The sequence below is a fragment of the Sorex araneus genome, chromosome 6 (genome assembly GCF_027595985.1).
Source record: "Sorex araneus isolate mSorAra2 chromosome 6, mSorAra2.pri, whole genome shotgun sequence".
Classification (NCBI taxonomy): domain Eukaryota; kingdom Metazoa; phylum Chordata; class Mammalia; order Eulipotyphla; family Soricidae; genus Sorex; species Sorex araneus.
The window spans coordinates 67,310,301-67,331,555 of record NC_073307.1 but is presented as its reverse complement, the minus strand read 5'-3'; the positions used below and the strand labels follow the sequence as shown (position 1 = coordinate 67,331,555).

Here is a 21,255-nt window from a genome sequence, read left to right as displayed (position 1 = left end):
TGAATCTGTATGGTATTTTGAGCAGGACAATTATTTGTTTTGTTTTGTTTGGGGCTATTTTGGGGGGAGAGAGAGAAGGGTAGGCGGCACGCCCAGGGTTGCTCAAGGCTCACTCCTGGCTCCGAGCTCAGGGGGACCATATGTCAGAGATCAAACCCAGGTTCGCAGAATGCAAGACAAATGCCCAAACTGTTGTACTATTGCTTTGACCCAGGGCAGTCATTTTTAACAATTTTGCTTCCTCTAATCCAGAAACACAATTCATTCTTTTCACTGGTGTATTTTTTCTATTTATTTTAGCATTGATTTATAGTTTTCACTTTGTAATTGGAAAAGGAAATTTAGCTACAAATTTAGTAACTGGAAGGTAATGTTTAATTTTATATACTCACTTTCTATGAGTGCCCGCATATGCAATAGTTAGGGCATAGAGTGCTGTATTCTAAACCTGGGTTTGAATCATTTATATTGCTTATAGATTACATAATTTATGAAGATTCTTACTAGGTTTTGGTTCACTGATGCTTCTGTGACTCTGTTTCCATATTTCTAAATAGCAATTGAGTTGTAATAAAGATTTTTTGAGTTTTCTGGGGATATGACTCAGTGATAGAGCACACGCCTTGCATACAGGAGATTCCGGATTTGCACTGGTATAATAATTTAAGTTAATTTGGTTAAAATGCTTAAGTGCTTATGCTAGTACCTGGCATATTGTAGGATACATATAACTGTAATAATAATTTACTACTATCATTTCTTTCATAGAATTTTTTTTGTATAGCCTGAGTCATGGTACTTTTAAACTAGCTGTTTTCACTGAATTTTCATCACATGATTTAGTTTATCAATATAAGTAACTCAAAACCGAACCACATACATTTTCTTCCTTAGTCATGCCTTGATAAAGAAATGTGAATATAACTTTGAATATAGACTAACAAACATTTTGGTCTATTTTATTTGGTTTTTTATTCTCTTGAAATTTTAGTTTTTAATTTTAATTTTTATTTTTATCTTGGAACCACATCCACAGTCTTCGTGGCTTAATCCTGGCTCTGCTCAGGGATTGCTCCTGGGTGTGTTCCGAAGAATTTATATGTGTGGAACAGGAGATTCAACTGAGTCAAAGGCCTCCAAGGCAAGCACCTCCAAGCCATGAAGCTTTAGTGGTTTCTAAAATTTTTTTAAATATTATTTTTATCACAATTCAGGTAACAGTGAAATAATAGTATTTAAGTTTATATTATTCATGTACAATGTTGATTCACACTTACACCACCAAAGGGTCCCACCCCTGTCATTCTGGGGGGCAAATTTGTGCCCCGCTTATATTTTTGGATTGACATTTGTGATTTGAATGCACGGTTACCTCCCTTAGCCACCAAGCAGGTGCCCCAGACTCATCACTGATGCTTCTGTGATAATTCCAGTCAACCTTATCGCAATCTTGCGCTCTCTCTCTAAGCCGGTACCCATTTTCATTATTGATTGGTATTGTCCATGCACCTGAAGTATTCCTCCATATATCACAGATGTTTGAGATCTCTCTGTTTCTCATTCTGCTTTATCTTGTTTCTCTCAGCATAGTACCCTCCAATTCCATGCAAGTTGCCAGGAACAGCAGACCTTTATTTTTGTGGCTTTGCAGCAACTTATGTGCATAAATGCCACAACTTCTTTCTTCATTCACCAGTTACTGGGCACTTAGGTTGTTTCAATATCCTGGCTATTGCACTAAAAGCTGCAGTGAACATAGATATACATATATCTTTTGAATTAAACTTTTTGTGTTTAAGATGTAGGACAGGGGCTGGAGCGATAGCACAGCGGGTAGGGCGTTTGCCTTGCACGCGGCCGACCCGGGTTCTAATCCCAGCATCCCATATGGTCCCCTGAGCAACGCCAAGGGTAATTCCTGAGTATAGAGCCAGGAGTGACCCCTGTGCATCGCCGGGTGTGACCCAAAAACCAAAAACCAAAAAAAAAAAAAAAAAGATGTAGGACAGTGGGGTAAAATGTGAGCTCCATTTTTACCTTTTGAAAAAAAATCTCCATATTGTTTTCCACAAAGGCTGGACCACAATGAAAGAGACTTCCTTTTGGCCATATCCTCGCTGATACTTATTTCCAGATTTGACATATGTCTTTCTCACTCGTTTGAATAGAAACTCCATAAAGAGACATGTAAACAAATGAAAACCTGTTTATTATCACTTAGCATTAGAGAAACAAATCAAAACAATGAGTAACTTTAGTTTTAGGACCTTTTCTCTGAGCCATATGTGCTCACATATTGCCATATTTAGTTCTTTTTAATTTTAAACATAACATTATATAACAGAGTGACTCCTTCAATTTCACTTATAAGTAATAAAATATAATCAGTATTTTCCCTGAGATTTGTAGCTAGAATCTTCATCAAATAATAATTACACAGTAATGTCAGAAAAACACTGTAAAGATACTTCTAGAAAAAGAATTACACATTAGATAAATGAAATATACTGAATATAGAAAAATTCAAGAGATAAATTGGTACAGACTTGGATGCAGGAAGCTTTCACAGAACAGATCCTATGATAAATATACAAGTACTTTTGATGATTAATTTTAATATTTTATTGACTTTATTAACACGAATAGGAATAAAACCTGTGTAAATTTTCTAATAAAAGACAACTCTGATTCCTCACCAGATGTTTATCCTATACTTCTCATATTTTGACATGTAAATTTGCCTCAGAATGAGTATTTAATTTTTATAATATGTTTACATATTAGATCAGTGAAGTAATATTACAAATATTATGAATTCATATATAATCAATTATATCACAAAATGAGTCAGGGATAAAAGTGCGGGGTGACATAAAAATACTAATATGCAATATGTTCGGGGTGACATAAAAATACTAATATGCAATATGTTGTCCACAGGTTAGCACTAAAATATTGACAATAGGGTTGAATAACATATGTGAACTACCCTTGCTTTTTTACATCAGTTTCACCCTATGGTGTAGGGCAGGGTGGGGGCTGCTTTATGAAAGTGACTGAGGAGACAAAGACAAAGAAGGACCATGTGTGAGTAAAGACACCAGATGCTTACCAACCTATAATAATCACATCTCTCTTGTGAGAAAGTGTCTCTGTTTTGTTTGGGAGCACACTCAGTGTCAGGGACTACTGATCATATTTCACTCCATTGGGTCTCTTCCCAGCAATACTCAGGAAATCATGAGATGTTGGAGATTGAAACCAGGTCCCCTACATGCAAAACATGTGCTCCAGCCCTACGAGCTATTTCCCAGGCCTTAAAAGTGTCTCTTTTCATAGCATGATGTGGAACACACACTTTAAAAGCTGACTAATGCGGGGATACCCTAATTACCATCGGTCATTGGATTGATGGAGATGAGAAGTCATCAAACACATCACGCTGTATTTGACACTGGAAAAGAACTGTTCCTTGGAACATGCGACAGTAGAGGCATCGGTGATATTGGTGTCCTTGTCAACATGAATTTAGCCATGAGCATTGATTTGTTTGAATACTTAACAACCCAAATTGGACAATTATGCTTGAATAGATGTGGCTTGTTGTCGGCAGTTTCTATCTTTGTCATCTATGAACCAACATCCAACTACGATGAAGAAGAAATTGAGAAGTTCTACACGGAGCTGGAGAAGTTCTATAAAGAAGACCACACCTTCTACAAGGTCATTGTCAGTGATTTTAACACCAAGGTAGGACCTAGGAGGTCACCCAAAGAACTGCACATCAGGACCCATGGCCTAGAATGGAACAAATAGGGTGAGAGACTGTCTGAGTTCATAGTGTTGACCAAGACCATCCGTGGTAACTCGCAGTTCCAGAATGTTGAATCTAAACATTGGACATAGGAGTCTCCTGGTGGACAGTTCCACAAAAAAACTGACCACATTATATTCAATCAATGGTTTTGCCTGACTGATGTCGCTGTTGTCCCAAAATTCCAAATAGGATCCAACCACCGTCTCCTTGATGGGAAATTCTACTTCAAGGAGTGGGGAGAAAGGGCTGCAAAGTTTTAGAAGAGAACTCCCAGAACGACCACCAGCTGGGAACTCTTTGGCACTACTGCAGCAATATGCGAAGATGCCACTATTGACAACATTGACGAGAAACACGATTGACTGGTTCAACACCTACACGATTGTACAGTGAATGCAGAGAGAGAGAAAGCCACAACAAGTCACCTGTCTTTGGAAACTCCAGCTCATCCGCCAACATGGTCTGGTGCCAGCCTCAGGCAATCACAGACTAACGTCTGAGCTCGCAAAGCTGTACAGAGAAGTGATAAAGGAAGACCTCAAAGAGAGAAGAGCAGTCGTGTTGGCCAATGTGGCAGAAGCCAGAAAAAGTATTCACAATGCTCACCTGTCCTTTGCCAAATACAAGAGGAAGATGACTGCCCTCCAACATCCTGATGGATCTATCACATCTTCCAGAGGGGCAATGGAAAAGGTTATCTACAACTTCTACTCGGATCTCTTCGATAGCCATGCCCACCTGCCCACATACCAAATTCCGCAGGATGGATATGTCATACCCAGTGTTCTCTCTTCCGAAATGCAACATGCCATTTCATCGGTAAAAAAGATATAGCACCCAGTCCAGACAAGGTCAGACCCGAACACCTGAAAAATCTGCCGCCAGTACTCGTCAATACACTGGCTCAGCTCTTCACATGCTACCTGTCTGAATGCAAGGTTCTGTCCCGATGGAAAACCAGCAGGATCATTCTGTTGTACAAGAAAGGAGACATTCACGACATCAGCAACTATAGCCCCATCTGCATGTTGTCCAGCATCTACAAGTTGTTCACTTGAGTCATCCTGAATAGGATTGCCAGAACATTAAACAAAGGACAACCATGCAAGCAAGCTGGGTTCTGAAAGGGATTCAGCACAATTGACCATATCCACACAGTGACCAAGCTCATTGAGGTTTCACAAGAGTTCAAGATGCCGCTCTGTCAAATGTTCATTGATTTAAAGAAGGCCTTTGATTCTGTTGAGATTGAAGTGGTCAACGAGACCCTAGCCAAACAGGGTGTTCAAATTCAATACATCCTCTGTGAGCTGTATTACAGATTCACCACCAGGATCTCACCATTCTACAAGGAAGTGATCATCAATGTAAAGAGAGGGGTTCGGCAGGGCGACACCATTTCACCGAAACTCTTCAGTGCCCCCCTCAAGAACATCATGTGACAACTGGAATGGGAAGGAATAGGAATGAAGATAAACAGACGGCAACTACACCACCTCTGCTTTGCTGATGACATAGTTCTCATAACACCAAATATCAGTCAAGCGGCATGAATACTGGCCGACTTCGACCTTCAGTGTGGAAAGGTTGGACTGCCACTGAACCTCACAAAGACAATGTTCATGAGAAAAGGAGAAATGGAGTAGTACCTGATGTTCCATTTGCTTTCAATGGAACAAACATCTCTGAATGCAGCAGTTATGTGTACCTAGGTGAGAACTCAACATGACAAACAAACTGGCACCTGAACTGCGCAGGAGAAAGAGAGCAGCGTGGAATGCCTTCAAGAGCGTTGAAAAAGTGGTTAAGAGGAGAAGAAACTCCAGCTCCGTGCACATCTTTTCGACTTCACCATTCTTTCTGCACTAACATACACCTCAGAGATCTGGGCCCTACAAAAACAGGATGAGAATGCTATTCGGGTACCCCAAAGAGGAATTGAAAGAGCTATGCTTGGAGTATCATGTTTCATTCAAGTGAGAGAAGGAATCCGGAGTTCCAGCCTCCATTGATGATCAAAAATCAGGGATGCTATCTTAGTTTGCCAAGGCGTCAAAAATCAGATGGGCCGGACACGTAATGCGATTTAGAAACGACCGCTGGACTAGAGCTGTTACTGACTGGATTCCATGTGACATCAAAAGATTGTGTGGCCACCTACCTATGAGATGGTCAGACTTCTTCATCAAAACCCTAAACAAACGGTTTGAGGCTCTTCATGTTCCTGGAGAGAACAGATGCCATTGGGCTACACTAGCATGCGACAGGGATGAATGGAGTCGTTACTGGCACCCACTCGAGCAAATCTAAGAGCAACAAGTAATGCAAGTGATACCCTAATTTCCAAAAATATATTTATAGAATAATCAATATTTGTGTACTCTTCATGAATATAACTCTTCATGTTTCTTGTTTTCAAAGTTAATTGAAATGATTCTATATATGTATTGGTTTTGATTTTCTCAGGCTCTTAAAATTTATTTAAACTGAAGAGATTTTTTTATATTACAATATATCTGTTTGGCTCTATAATATCTGCAAGTTTTTTCTATTAAATTACAATAATTATTTAAGAAATTTTCCCATGCACATTTAATCCATCTGAATATATGGGAATATTTAAAGCTATTCTAAAGGTCACTGTCATCCCTTTGCTCATCGATTTACTCGAGCGGGCATCAGTAAAGTCTCCATTGTGAAAGTTGTTGTTACTGTTTTTGGCATATTGAATACACCACGGGTAGCTTGTCAGGCTCTGCTGTGCATTCCAGATACTCTCATAGCTTGCCAGGCTCTCTGAGAGGGGTGAAGGAATCAAACTTGGGTCGACTTCGTGCAAGGCAAACACCCTACCCACTGTGCTATCACTCCAACCCATCCTAAAAGGTAGCAGAAACAATTTATAATTCATATTTGGAGATGATTGGCCACATTTTGAAAACTTATAAATTAAATAAAGTTAATATATTTAAATGACTCTTTTTGGGGTGCTTTGGGTTATATCTGGCAATCCTCTGAGCTTACTTCAGAATATGTGTTCAGGGATCAAATTTCAGTGATGTTCAGGGATTATATGGTACCAGGGATCAAACTAGAGTTGATTGCATGCAATACAGGTACTTTAACCCCTGTACTATCTCTCCAGTCTTTGGATGAAATTATTATTTAATAATAATATATATTTTCTATTCATGAATGTTTTAAAAGAGAAAAACTTAAAGATACCATTCTACTAAGTACTTCAGAGTACAATATTTTTCCTCATTTTTGTATATTCAAAGTGTAGATTTACATATATAGTACATAAATATGTATATTTATGTATGTGTATACATGTATATATACACATATATACACATATGTACTACAGATGTGGAATGAATACTGATTTTATAAATTGGCTCAATTTATAAAAATACAGATTTTTATAAGCGAAATAATATGGGTATTTATGGGGCATATTCACTCTTGCGATTTATAAGTAGGTATAATCACCCTTTTAAAAATCCTAATTTCTGATTTTACCCAAGTACTCAGATCTGCCGAAAGCTCTCATGGTGATTCAATAAATAAATTTTTAAAAAATCCTAAAAAAAAAAAGATATTGTATAATGGTTTAGAATTATATTTCAGCACCAATCCTGCTACCAGTGTCAACTTCACTCCACTAGTGTTTCCATATTCCATCCCCATCCCAAGCCCCACCCCACCCCCCTGTCATCTTGATAGACACATTACAAAGTTTCAGTGGTTGCAACTTAGATTTCATGTTTTCAATTTTGTTGAGTCTGTGTTTGGGATATATGGCTATACCACTCATTGATATCATCAGTATAACTGAAGCTCTGATGCCTGTTACCCATTACTTCTTTTTAGGTCTTTCTTTTCCCCTTTAGATTTCTTTCTTTCTCTGTCCTTCTCCTCTCTGAACAATGGCAAGAGTGATCTAGGCACCCCGCTTTTACAACAGTACATTTCCCATCCAGCATTCTATACACCACAGATAAGTGAGATCAACCTGTTTGTCTTTCTTCTGGTTTACTTTATTCAACATGATATTTTCTGATTCCAACCAATTTGCAGTACATTTCATGAATTCACCATTCCTTGCAACTGCATAGTATTCTATTATGTATATATATATACCCTATATATGTATATATACACACACATATATAAAGCTTCTTCATAATCCATTTATCTGTCCTTAGACATTTAGGTTGTTCCATATCTTAGCTACTGTACTGAGTGCAACAATATGTAATACTGTGTATATGTCCTTTTTGAGAGAGTGTTTTTCTGTCCTGGGGGTAGATGCCCCAAAGTGAAATTGCTGGGTCATATGGCAGCTCAATTCTAAGTTTACAGAGAGCTCTCCATAATGTTTTTCACAGGGTTTGGACCAGGCAATATTCTCTTTTTTTCATGTTGTGATGGTTTTATTTTTAACAATTCTCATAGTTTTGTTGATCTTTAAATCTTCAAAGACAATTTTCCAACACTTAATAGAGAGTATATGGAGCAATACCAAGTGATTTTGGAAAAATAAGAATTAAAAAAATTATTAGTGAATCACCGTGAGGTACAGTCACAAACTTATGAACTTTCGAGTTTGCATTTCAGTCAGTGATAGTTTGCCCATCCCTCCACCAGTGCCCATTCTCCTCCACCAATGTTCCCAGTATACCCCCACAGGCAACATTCTTACCATCAGTGAATGAGAGTTCCTTTCCCACCACATCTCCGACAACACAGATTGCTCCTACTATTTCTGATGTATACCATTTGATATGTGCCATTTGTGTGAGATGATATCTCATTGTCATCTAAATTTGAATTTCTTTGATAAATGATGCTGAGAATTTTTATGTGCCTACTGCCAAACTGCCTTTCTTTGACAAGTGTTTAATTCATGTTTTTAACTTTTAAAAAATCAATTTATTAAAAGGAAAACCAAAAATTTGGTTTAAAAATCTATACTTGAACTGAAATGACAATTCTAGAATGACTCTTATTGTTATTTTTTGTGATTCAGTTATTATATTTGAGGAAACAATAGATATTTTTAGTTGAACAAAATTTTAATTGATAATTGTTACAGTGTTAACAAACACTCTTTGATTCCCATATGCATATAATCATGCAATGATTCGTGAAGATATAAAGGCATATGAGAAAATCTTAGTTCCTTGTATCTTATAGCAAAAAATGGGCCAATAGGTATAGTGTAATATAGACAATTTCTCAACCACAAGGCATCTCTACTAGGAGAAAAGACTATATTTTGGTATTTAGAGATGCTATTCTTTGGACAATGGTAGGTTAACTTAATTATACAACTCTATAAGACAAAAGCAGGACAGAGAACTTCATCATTTACATATGTTATTTCTGCTACCCTCATTGAAACAATGTCCTATAATGACAGTTACACCCTACCATTCTCTTTGGAATATATGCTATACTTGCACACAGCTGACCAAGGTTCGATTTCTCCATCGCACTCGGAGAGACTGGCAAGCTACCGAGAGTATCCCGCCTGCATGGCAGAGCCTGGCAAGCTACCTGTGGCATATTCAATATGCCAAAATCAGTGACAACAAGTCTGACAATGGAGATGTTACTGGTGCCCGCTCAAACAAATCAATGAACAACCGGGCAACAGTGCTACAGTGCTACAGTACTACTCCTCAAGAATATTTGTAATTCTTTGTCAATTGTTAGTTCTGCAATAATTATTTTAATAATATTTAGGGAAATTTAAAAAATGCTTTTATACATATTTTTAATTGCTTAGAAAAAAAATCACTTAATTTACTACCAACCCTTCTTTTGAGTGACTTGGCCTCAGGGTAACTTTTAGCAGCAGGCAAACATTTGATACAATGCAGATAGTGTGCACTCCTGCATCTAATGTTTCTTAATGATTCCTGTTTCTTCCAGGACAGTTCTTTTCACTCTAACTTCAGTGGTTGTAACTATCATCACAACAGACTGGATCAGCTGGGACCATCTCAACAGGGGGTTTTTGCCCAGTGATGAAGTTTCCAGAGCATTCCTGGCTTCTTTCATTTTGGTGTTTGACCTCCTTATTGTAATGCAGGTGAGTGTCTGCATGTCTCTCAGCTCACAGAAGCTGTCCATTGCTTTGTTCTCAGTAAAACGCTATCCAGTGAAAGGGTCTGTTTAGATAGGAAGGTGCAGAGTTTACAGCTGCTGTTAATGACACTTGCTCTGATTATACTTCCAGTGACTTTAATGGGAGTTAAAGCCAATTGGGCTTTCTCGCAGACAGGGAGAGTAATCACCAGCATTGCAGAACAGGCTCCCAGGAACCTCCTATGGTGGGTGTTTGCCCAGGCATCAGGGAAATCGACAAAACAAAAGAGACCCATCATTTTATTTAGTGAATTTTGAAAAGCTGCAAAATTAAGAATGTTATAAAGCCATAAAATCAGTGATAAGAAACTGTTAAGCAATCCAAGTTTCTATTGAAAGTGAAGAAAAATGTTATAAAAATGCCTTTTCTGATTATGGAAATTATTACTTCTAGTATTCACAAGAGATCATTCCATTTTGATGTAAACAATATTTCTGTAATGTTTAGCAACAGATTGTTTGTGCAATAGCATCACACTAATCAGTGCCATTCATGTAATCTGCTGAGTACACTAGCCGGGCTCTTAGGACTGTTCTTTTGAATTTGGTAGGAAGACATTAAATATTTCTTGGCACTTTCTCTTACTCAATAAATGTCCATACATTTTCTAAGCATTTTCATTTTGCTTTCATGGGACAGTTCTGACTTTTCTCCTCCTGAGACATTATAAGTCATCAGAACAAAGACTGCCATTTCTGAAGGAAAAGGAACTCCACATGCATCAGATTTCAGGGAGACTGAATTATTATTTTTATTGCCAAAGGGAATGTGAGACCTTTATAAAATATATTTTGCAGTGCCTAAAAATAGAATAATGTTCTTAGTTGGTAGCTGGGGTACTAGTTACAGAACTGTTGTTCTCAGAGCAATTACTATTTTAATGAATATTTATTTATTTATTTATTTATTGCTTTTTGGGTCACACCCGGCGATGCACAGGGGTTACTCCTGGCTCTGCACTCAGGAATTACTCCTCTCGGTGCTCAGGGGACCATATGGGATGCTGGACTTTGAGAGTAAAGCATCCGCAGGCTATATATCTGTCTCCTTTTTGTAAGAGACAGATTTCTCATCTATTCAGTTCACATGGGGAAAAAATGGTCAGAAGCAACACTTCAGTGGGGGACCATTGTTTAGAGGTGAGAATTCCAGGTTCCTGGGGTGTATTGCAGGGGCAGGACTGTTCTGCGCCCAGCTGAACTTTCTAGAGATTTGACAGTCTCCCACAAGAAGTTATGTAATTCTGGTCATCACAGCCCAAACAGTGAAGGTCTAAGACAAAGAAGGCAAACAAGCGTGGCCTCTTTTTCTTCATCCCGATACAGAGTCACCCGGCAAGACCTTGCTGTTTATTCTCTTTTAAGTCTCGTGTAATCTAATTCTTCCTCCCAGCTTCCCTGCTTCCACTTTAGACTGGACTCTGTGCTATTACACAGTAATCTGTGAAACCTTAGCTTCCACACTTAGCTTACTTTAACTCCTAGATGTAGCTTCTTGTTCCCACACTTGAAAGAGCGCGAGCTTTAAGCATTCCAGACTAAAATCCCATGTTACACTTCCAGGCCAAGGTATTGTCAGCCTGAGAACTTTCTAACTTTCCACTTGGTGATTCAATAAAATAAATTAAAAAAAAAAGTAACTCCTGAATGATCCAAGAACAAACTCTAGGCTTTGGGAACTCTGCTCAGTGCCTTTGCTGATTTCTCTTACTGCAACTTTGCCCAGACCCAGGGTGTGAGACACGCCCGCCTTCGCGCCTCCTGCTAGGTGCCTGGGAGTCTCTTGGCCCTCCCCGTGTGTGTCTGCTCTGCTCATCTAAACCAAACCAGTAAATTGCATGTCGAGTATCCTTCATTAAATTCATTATTACTTCTTCCTTGAGGCTCCTACAGAAGTTTTGTTTTTACACAACTGCAACATTAGCATGTTACCTTTTCCTGTTATGACTAGCAGATCACATGGCTTTTAATTATCTATGGCTTACTTTGTTCAGTAAATTACACGTACAGCAGTCAAATTGGAATAATAACTGATTTATGAGGATGGGAACATTTTCATTTCAGTAGTCTAGTGCAGTCTCTGACCCTGCTTTGAAAGTATTTTATTGAACTTCTAGGAAAGAGCACATTGGCGAACAACCTAAATTTAAGCAAATAACTCCACAAGACATAGATATTTGAGACACAAAACCTATGTGTAAGTGTTCTAACAAATCCGTAGCACATTAAACTATAATCAACTCCACTCCAGAGTCACATCTTTCAGAGAAGAAGGAGAAGAACAGTCAGAAAGTTAACAGTAGTGATGCAGGTGTGTCTCTGTTCGTCCACGACTCCTGGTTTCCTTTTCATTCTTGAAGATTCAGAGTTGCAAAGTAGAAATGTTCATTGATTATCTTTCTTCTGCTTACAAGAAAAAAGAAAAGGAGCTCCCCAAGTGGGGAGGAACTTAGTAGAGGACTAATTTAACTATGGCTCTTTTAGTGAGACCAGGTGTCTGTGTGACAGAATGTAGGGCATCTACAGGGTGGTCAGGTTGGTGTGAGTCTTTCTGGCCATCTGTCTCAAATATTGCTCATTATCTTAGTCTCCCTGTCTGCCTAAGCTCTAGGGGAGAATTTTATAACAAACAATGGTTAACTCCTGTTTATCAGAAAAATTCCAGGAATTTGCAAGGAGTGAAAAATGTAGAATGGGCCAGCCAAAAGTGGGATTGTTCCCAGCAGATAACAAGTGTCTACTGAGGCTTCCTCTTTCAGTAGTGACGTAGTTTCCTTAAATCATGATCACGATCACAATCACGAAATCCCGTTGATCATCGAGTTGCTTGAGTGGTCTCAGTAACATCTACATTCGTCCTATCCCTGAGATTTTAGAAGCCTCTCTCTTCTCGGCCTTCCCAAGGATGCCGCATTGGAGGCTCTTTTAGGGTCAGGGGAATGAGATTCAGCTGGTTACTGGCTTTGGCATATAGATACACCATGGGAAGCTTGCAAGGCTGTCCCATGTGGGCAGAAAACTCCCAGTAGCTTGCGAGTTTCTCCCAGAGCGAAAAGTAGGTTATAAGATATCTTCTGGGAGCTTGCTTTTAAGTCTCTGGATGTTGGCCGTTGATGGGATTACACACACTTGGGTTCCTCTGCTGGTACCATCATGTGTGAGGCTTGTCCGAACGTATGGAGAGGGGCCTCCAGCATGGCTGTGGTTAGGTTCCGGTGGTCTTTGGCCGCCGGGAGGTCTGCTTGGGGCGGGAAGGCAAGCTGGAGCCCATCCCCTCCGAGGGACCCCGGGGAAGACAGCCAGGCGTGTGGGCAAGAGACTATCCTTAAATGTTTTCCTCAAAGATCTTATAAGAAAATTTAACTGTTTTAAAAGCAATTGACTCAAGATTTTTCAAATAGTACGAAAATTCAACTTATACCACTGAAAGATATTTAGTGGTTTGGTTTTAAAATAAAAATATTATTATTTTTGCTATCAAAATGTTAACACAATTATACGATTTGAATAGTTTAAGAGAAGATATATTTTATGAGTTTTATTGGATGAGATTTTTGCTACATATTATTATGAAAATATTTTATTGTCAACTTTTTTTACACTTTTTATAAAGTTACTAGAACAAATATATGCTCATAAGGTAATAAGATAAATTATGTCTCATATGTAGATAAAACATTACTGTGGAATTATAAAGAACACTGTCCTCTGAGGAATTCTTACATTAATTTCTGCTTAACTTTTATAAATATGTAATTTGTTTTTTATATACTTCTTTAATTTGTTGCCTAAGTAACTTTCAGTTTTCTCTCTTTTGCCCATCATCTATGATAGATTAAAGAAAGCTACATATAAGACAGAGAAGAGATAAAAATATAATGTTATATAATCACTGTAGCACTGTCATCCCCTTGTTCATCGATTTGCTCGAGCAGGCACCAATAAGTCTCCATTGTGAGACTTGTTACTGTTTTTGACATATCGAATACGCCACGGGTAGCTTGCCAGGCTCTGCTATTTGGGCGGGATACTCTCGGTAGCTTGCCGGGCTCTCTGAGAGGGACAGAGGCATCAAAACTGGGTTAGCCGAGTGCAAGGCAAACGGCCCACCCTCTGTGCTATCGCTCCAGTCCATGTTATATAACAAACTATTAAAATAGAGGATTAGAGGGATGAGAGGAAGAGAAATAGATAGCAGTGTGGATAGAGTAACAGTGAAAAGTTAGAGAAGAGATTAGACTAAAAAGTCAGGCAGTGAGAATTTTAAAAAGACAGAGCAGCAAACAGAATATTTTTTTCCAACTGAAACTAGTTTACTATACAAATATATTTCTGCCACCTCCTTTATCCCTGAATCCAAGGAAGTAGCACAGAATTCATGAAAGTAAAATCTCAGTTTAGTTCTTAGTACTTATGAATACATTTCTAATGTGCATCAAATTTAGTGGAGGGGATAAAGGAAGCGGTAAAAGAGATTAAAGATAAATGACACAGTCCACAGTAGCTTATATTTGTGGCGCTGAGAACCTAATTTGCATCACCAGCACCATACATGGTCTTCTGAGTACTGCCAGTGTTCATGTTTGACCTCAGTGCATAAGTCCTGGGCACTGCTGGGTGTGTCCCCACTTTCTCCCCAAAGTGAGTTTGTAGTTACATAGAGTATAGAGGAATCCATAATTTAGAATAAATATGAGCAGGAGAGACATTTTTGGAAAAATGTATTCAAAAAAATCTTCATGCTAGGAATACCTGTTTAAGAGGAGATATTCTCGCACTAGAGACACAGTACAGCAGGAAGGGCACTTGTCTGGCCCGTATTTTGATCCCTGGCATCCCATATGGTCCCCCAAGCATCACCAGGAGTAATTCCTGAGCTCAAAGCCAGGAGGAACCCTTAAGTACCACTGATTGTGACCCCCCCACAATGAAATAAGAAATATTCTTGTAGAAAAATTATGCCCTCTCAACTCTGAGATAGAAAGGTATTGTGATATAAAGGTATTGGAAGCTAGGACATGTCACTTCATTAGCTAATTAGTGTGTTTTCTTTGTGCTTTTAATCAATAGAGATTGAAATGGGAAGAAAGAAAGAGGATAGGAGAAGGGGAGGAGGACAAAAGAATCAAAGCCATTGTTCAGGGCGTGTGTATGAGTGAAGTGGAAGGAATGAGCTTGTGGACACATGAAGCTTTCTCTATCTTTAAGTTTCGGCCTTATGATGTTTCTCACGAATGCTTTACATAATGTAAATATAGGGTATCAACATAGGTACAATTCAATAACTGTGGAGTTTCATAAGTGGATCAAAGAAGTATGCATTGATTCTCCCATTTCTCATAATCTTATGCATATACATCCATATTTCAATATAGTAAAGCACATATTAGGCAAATGAAATATACTAACCTGGATATTCAAAATTAGAAGTCTTTTAGATGAGAAACTTAAAGATTGGAGAGAGTTTTAAGGAAAATTTCATTCCTTGTTTGGTTCTTTCAGAATCAGGGGAATTAGACCCATCATTGTTACTGTTTTTGGCATATCGAATACGCCACGGGTAGCTTGCCAGGCTCTGTCGTGCGGGCGAGATACTCTCAGTAGCTTGCTGGGCTCTCCGAGGGGGGCGGAGAAATCGGACCTGGGTCAGTCGCGTGCAAGGCAAACGCCATACCCACTGTGCTATTGCTCCAGCCCATTTTTTTTCTTGTAATTTATATAATTTTATACCTATATATCTACATATTTATTGAGTCCTGTGAGAAGATAAACATTTTTATTCCAACACTTTGATTATACTCTTTACATTTGAATTTTGCTATATTTTACCTGCTGTATATAAGTATATTAACATAACTTTATTTCAGAAAAAGTCAAAAAACATGAGAGTTTTTCAAAAGAAATAATAGATTTACTAATGGCAGGAGGTTGAACCACTAATATTAGATTAGATATTTTCTACTGAAGTGTTATGTTACAGTAGTTCAACATATAAATAAAATTCAGAATAAAGTTCTGTTAAATGTTAAGAAATATTTTGATCTCATTATATATAATACATAGTGATATTAAATATATGTAGAAAGAACTGATATTTCCTAAAAAGTAATTCTTAGTACATAAAAATATTAACACAGAATTGCATATACAAACATTTCATTGTATACACCAAATAAAATGAAAATTGTGCATGATTATCAAAAGTAAGTTGACAGCTTTTTAAAATTAAACAGGATTTTTTATAGACTCCATTTTTAAAAGTCTGTTGACCTTACTTTATTAGACTACTTTTTGCTAAGGCAGTACCTTTTAAAAGCAGAATCAATCACTTTAGAAATGGGGTAGAGCAACAAGCATGAACTTAATTTGATTAAATAGTCATCATTCTTTGACAAGTTGTATATATTTTCAGGATAAATTATTTTAACTAATCTTGTTTATAGGCTACAGAGAACAAAAAGTTCTTTAAATATATGACAAAGTTTAACTTATTCAGCCTTTGTAATGTTTAATGTAACTTTCTTCATAGTAATTTAAACATTGTTCAAATATGCTTTGTGTTTTTTCCTTACTGAGGGGTTACACCCTAGTATGAAAATGCAGTAATATAATGCTTGATTTAGATTCCACATATTGACACAAAATAAAGACTTGTGATTTAGTAATACCTGAATTAACAAAAAATATCTACCATCTTTGTGATGTATGTCTATGAAGTGAATCAAGTAATTTATTTACTGTTCGCATTTTATGCTTTAGTGGGGAGAAGATATTTCAAGAGAATAATGGAAAGGGGTTCCAATATATTTATTAGAAGTCTTACAACTGGTATCCCTAAATTGATGACACATTTACCACATTAAGCCATATTAATGTGGTATGAAGGAATTTGACAGAGTAAGGAATCTATCTCTAGACGATACCATAGATCATGTCTTGGTATGTGACTTAGGGTATCAAAGCTTTGCTGAAGGAACACTGAGGATTATTCGATAAACAAAATTAAAAACAAACCCTAAACCATCAGAAACACTGCACTAAGATCCAAACAGAGTGACCAAAGTGACAAAAACAATCACATGAATTAAACTAATAGTACTCTCATTAGAATCTGATATAAATCTCAATTTTGAAACAGTCATAATCTATGAGGGATTATTGTGATCAGGAGAAATCATTTGTCTATGGGTGATGTGGGAAGAATGTTGCTTGAAAAAATTATAAGATTTGGTTAAGCAAGTGGAAAATAGAGATTTTTTATCACAATTTTTATCACAATTTAAATGTTTCAATCCCTGAGGTACTTTGAAAAAAGAGAACAGGCCATGATTTTAAAACTGGGAAGAGGCAAGACACTCCCCTTGGCCAAAGTGCCCCCTGGGCACCCAGGCCAGAGGCCATCCCCGGAAAATTTTAGGACGGCATCAGAAATCGGACTTTAATCCTGCTCAGGCACCAACGTGGCTGACTCCCCCTCAGGTACAGTGGCGGCCGCGGGCCTGGCCTCCAGGGTCACGTCTGTTCAGGCACCGAAGTTATCTTCCCCTTTCGCAGCACTTTGGACCCACATCTCACTCTCCATTATCTAAATCTGAGGAGGACAGCCTGGCTGTCACAAACACATTCGGCCAATAGTCCCCTAGCCTATTCCAATTTCACCAAAATAAATGTGAACACAAGAAACTGAACAAGGCTAATTTAAAAGAACACATCCTCTGAAGCCGCACTAGGGACTCACATAAGGCACCAAAGAGGAAGTTGATATTCTAGAAGGGGAAAAAGGTGACCACTATCGACTGAACTCATCCAGAATCCTTTCTCGCAGAGAGAAGGGGGCACTGAGAGTGAACTGGAGGGTCTCACCTCCATATTACCACAGCAACATGCAGGAACAGTGAAAATCCACCACAAGGAGTGGATGAAGAAAAGAGCTCAGAAGCTTCAACAGGGAATACCCACAAATACAATCTCTCTGGTAAAGAATTCAGAGATGAAACGTTGAGGATGGTTAATTAATTCAATGAAATGGTGGAATAGGCATCCAATAAATTAAAGGAGGACATGAAAGAAACAGTGGAATGGACAATCAATAAAATATAGGAAGAAATGAGAGCAGAAATAAGAAGTGCTCTGATTTCACTGTAAACAGACGTGTCACTAATAAAGGATTTGTTAGATGAAATTAAAAACTCAGTGGGAACACTCAACAGTAGGATGTCAGAATCAGTGAGCTTGAAGATGAGTTGCAGAAAGCATATAGGGGGGGCTGGAGCGATAGCACAGCGGGTAGGGCGTTTGCCTTGCATGCGGCCGACCCGGGTTCGATTCCCAGCATCCCATATGGTCCCCTGAGCACCGCCAGGGATAATTCCTGAGTTCAGAGCCAGGAGTAACCCCTGTGCAGAGCCAGGTGTGACCCAAAAAGAAAAAAAAAAAAAGAAAGCATATAGGGAACAACATACAATGGGAAAAGAACTCAAATTAGCTCTAGGGAGAATAAGACCTACAGGATGAACTCAAGAGGAACAACATAAGAATCACCGGAGTACCAGAAGGACAGGGAGGCAACCCCAATGAAGTAACAACAGTTAAAGATATCATTGCTGAGAAGTTCCCAGAGCTGGAGAATGCAGGCACCCAGTCCCAAAGATCCCAAAGAGTACCAGCTAAAAGAGACCCTAATAAAAAGACTCCAAGACATGTCATAATCAGAATGACAAATGCCACAAATAGAGATACAATACTGCAAACTGCAAGGTCAAAGAAAGAAATACATACAAAGGACCACCCCTTAGATTTACAGCAGACTTATTAGAGGAAACTGTCTGAGCCCGAAGACAGTGGTTAGGGATAGTGAAAAAATTCAATGAACTGAATACCTCCCTGAGAATACTGTCATTTTTTTCAAGCCTTTAATTTGTCTGGAGCAGATTTCAGATTCAGAGCATGATTATAACTCAGATTCTTCCAGTGATAGAAAATGTAAGCTCTACTGACGATCATTTTAAATATCTTCCTGATCAGGTAGGTCAATGCTTTATAACTACTATATGGAATGTCTAAGATTATGAGATATCTTTATTAGTTCCTCTATTAAATTTTAAAGATCCAATGAAAAAGTTAAAAAAATTGTTAATAACAAGAAATTGTGAAAACAGTCCCTAATAATCTGGACTATTAATTTTAAATTAGTGCATAAAGTAAGAAGTAATAAATAACCACTTTACGGAAAAGTTTAGTAATCCCTTAGATCTTATAGAATTTCATAATAGGAAAAGCAATTGGGATTATATGGTTACTTTAAAAATTTTACAAATGAGGGCTGGAGTGATAGCACAGCGGGTAGGGCGTTTGCCTTGCACGAGGCCGACCTGGGTCTGATTTCCTGCATTCCACATGGTGCCCTGAGCACCGCCAGGAGTGATTCCTGAGTGCAGAGCCAGGAGTAACCCCTAAGCATCACCAGGAGTGACAAAAAAAGAAAAAATAAATAAATAAAGGTAACTGTTTCTTTAAAAAAAAGAAAATTTTACAAATGAAGTTTTCTTGGTGATTTTTTAAAAGTTGCGTGAGGTCATAAAGTTTGTCAATGGCTGGATCCAGTCTAGAATCTGGGTCTTCCAAATCTTAACCCACTGCTATGACAAGCACTTGCAGCTTTACCCATTGCCCCTGGAATATACTGGGGGATGTGCATGGGACCCCATGGTCTGCACATAAAAGATATTGACCTAGAAAATTTGTGTATTAAATTTGGGATAGTATCCAGAGGTCCCAACACAGCAGAGTCTGGCAAATTCCCCATGGCATATTCAATATGCCAAAAGCAGTAACAATAAGTCTCACAATGGAGATGTTACTGGTGCCCACTCGAGCAAATTGATGAGCAACAGGATGGCAGTGATACAGTGATCCAGAAGTCAATATTGTTTGATTTTGTTTTAGTATAAAGTAGAACAATCATAGATCCAGAGCAGAAAGTTTATTTTGACCCCTGGTCCCTATTTTAATATCTCCCTGATAAACAATTAGCTCTTTTCATTTAAAAAAAGGCAGGATACTGAATCAGAGCAGATATTTGCCATTACATATCAAAGAAATTGTTAATATCCAAAACTGAATAATAATGAGAATAAAGAAATGAAGGACATAACTGAAATAAAAGGGAAGATGATAGGAATAAAAACTTCACCAAAGAAAACATATAAGTGGCCCACAGTTCATTGGGTCTTATTAATAGGGAAATGAAAATAAAAATGAGATATCACTCTAATCCTGTGAAAATGGACTGTTACTGAAATTACAACATGCAACAAATGTTGGTAGGGATGTGGATTAGGAAATGTTTTTAATACTCTTAGTGGGAATGTAAATTGACTTAGTTATTGTAGATACTCCTAAAATATTAAGAATGGAAAGCCCATGTGAAATTGCACTACATCAATTTTTTAAAAATTTGCATAGAAAAATAAACTACTGAAGAAAAAAAAAGATAGGCTAGCAATTGTAAAAGGGACTTATGGACAGTGGTGGAGGCATTTTGGTTGTGGATGTGGAACACTAAACTTGTATACCTAAAACAAATATTAATTCCACTCTACGCCATATTACCTTAAAGATAAGTTAAACATTTATTGAACATCAAACATCTGACAAGGATTTAATATCCGAGATATAAAAAGAACTCAGGAGTAATTCCCTAGTGTGGAGCCAATAGTAACCCCTGAGTGTCACCAAGTGTGGCCTAAAAACCAATACAAATAAATAAATAACAAATTAAAAAAAATAAAATGAACTCAAACAGTTCAATAATAAATGAACAACCTAATAAAAAGTTAAATAGACATTAATCCAAAGAATACATAGCATCTCACAGACATATAAAAACATGTCCAACATCTATTATTAAGGAAATTCAAGCTAAAATGACTGAGTCATCACATATGACATAGGTGTGACTAGCCTATGTCAAAAAGTTTGGAAACAAGTGTTGGCAAGGACATGGAGAAAAGGGAACACTGACACGCTCTTGTTTAGCCTATAGGGACCAGGGCACAGATATTCCTTAGAAAAATCAAGAAATGAAATTACCATGAGATACAACTATAGCACCTCTAAGTATTAGTATAGTGTGTCCAATATTTTTATCATCACAATTCACCATGGTCAAAACATGGAATTAACCTAAATTATCATTAACAGACTAGACAAAGTTTATATACTTTATATACTTAATAGATACATACCTAATAGATATACTTTTATATATAAATAGATTA

The 21,255-nt window shown here is 37.7% G+C and overlaps 1 protein-coding gene across 1 annotated transcript in view; it reads left to right on the top strand.

The window, feature by feature from the left end:
- Positions 1–21,255, top strand: part of TMEM117 (transmembrane protein 117) — a 530,514-nt gene that overhangs the window by 413,003 nt on the left and 96,256 nt on the right. Inside the window, exon 6 of the mRNA XM_055142141.1 lies at positions 9,761–9,920. Coding sequence (XP_054998116.1) covers positions 9,761–9,920 — 160 coding nt within the window. The remainder of the gene's footprint in view (positions 1–9,760; positions 9,921–21,255) is intronic.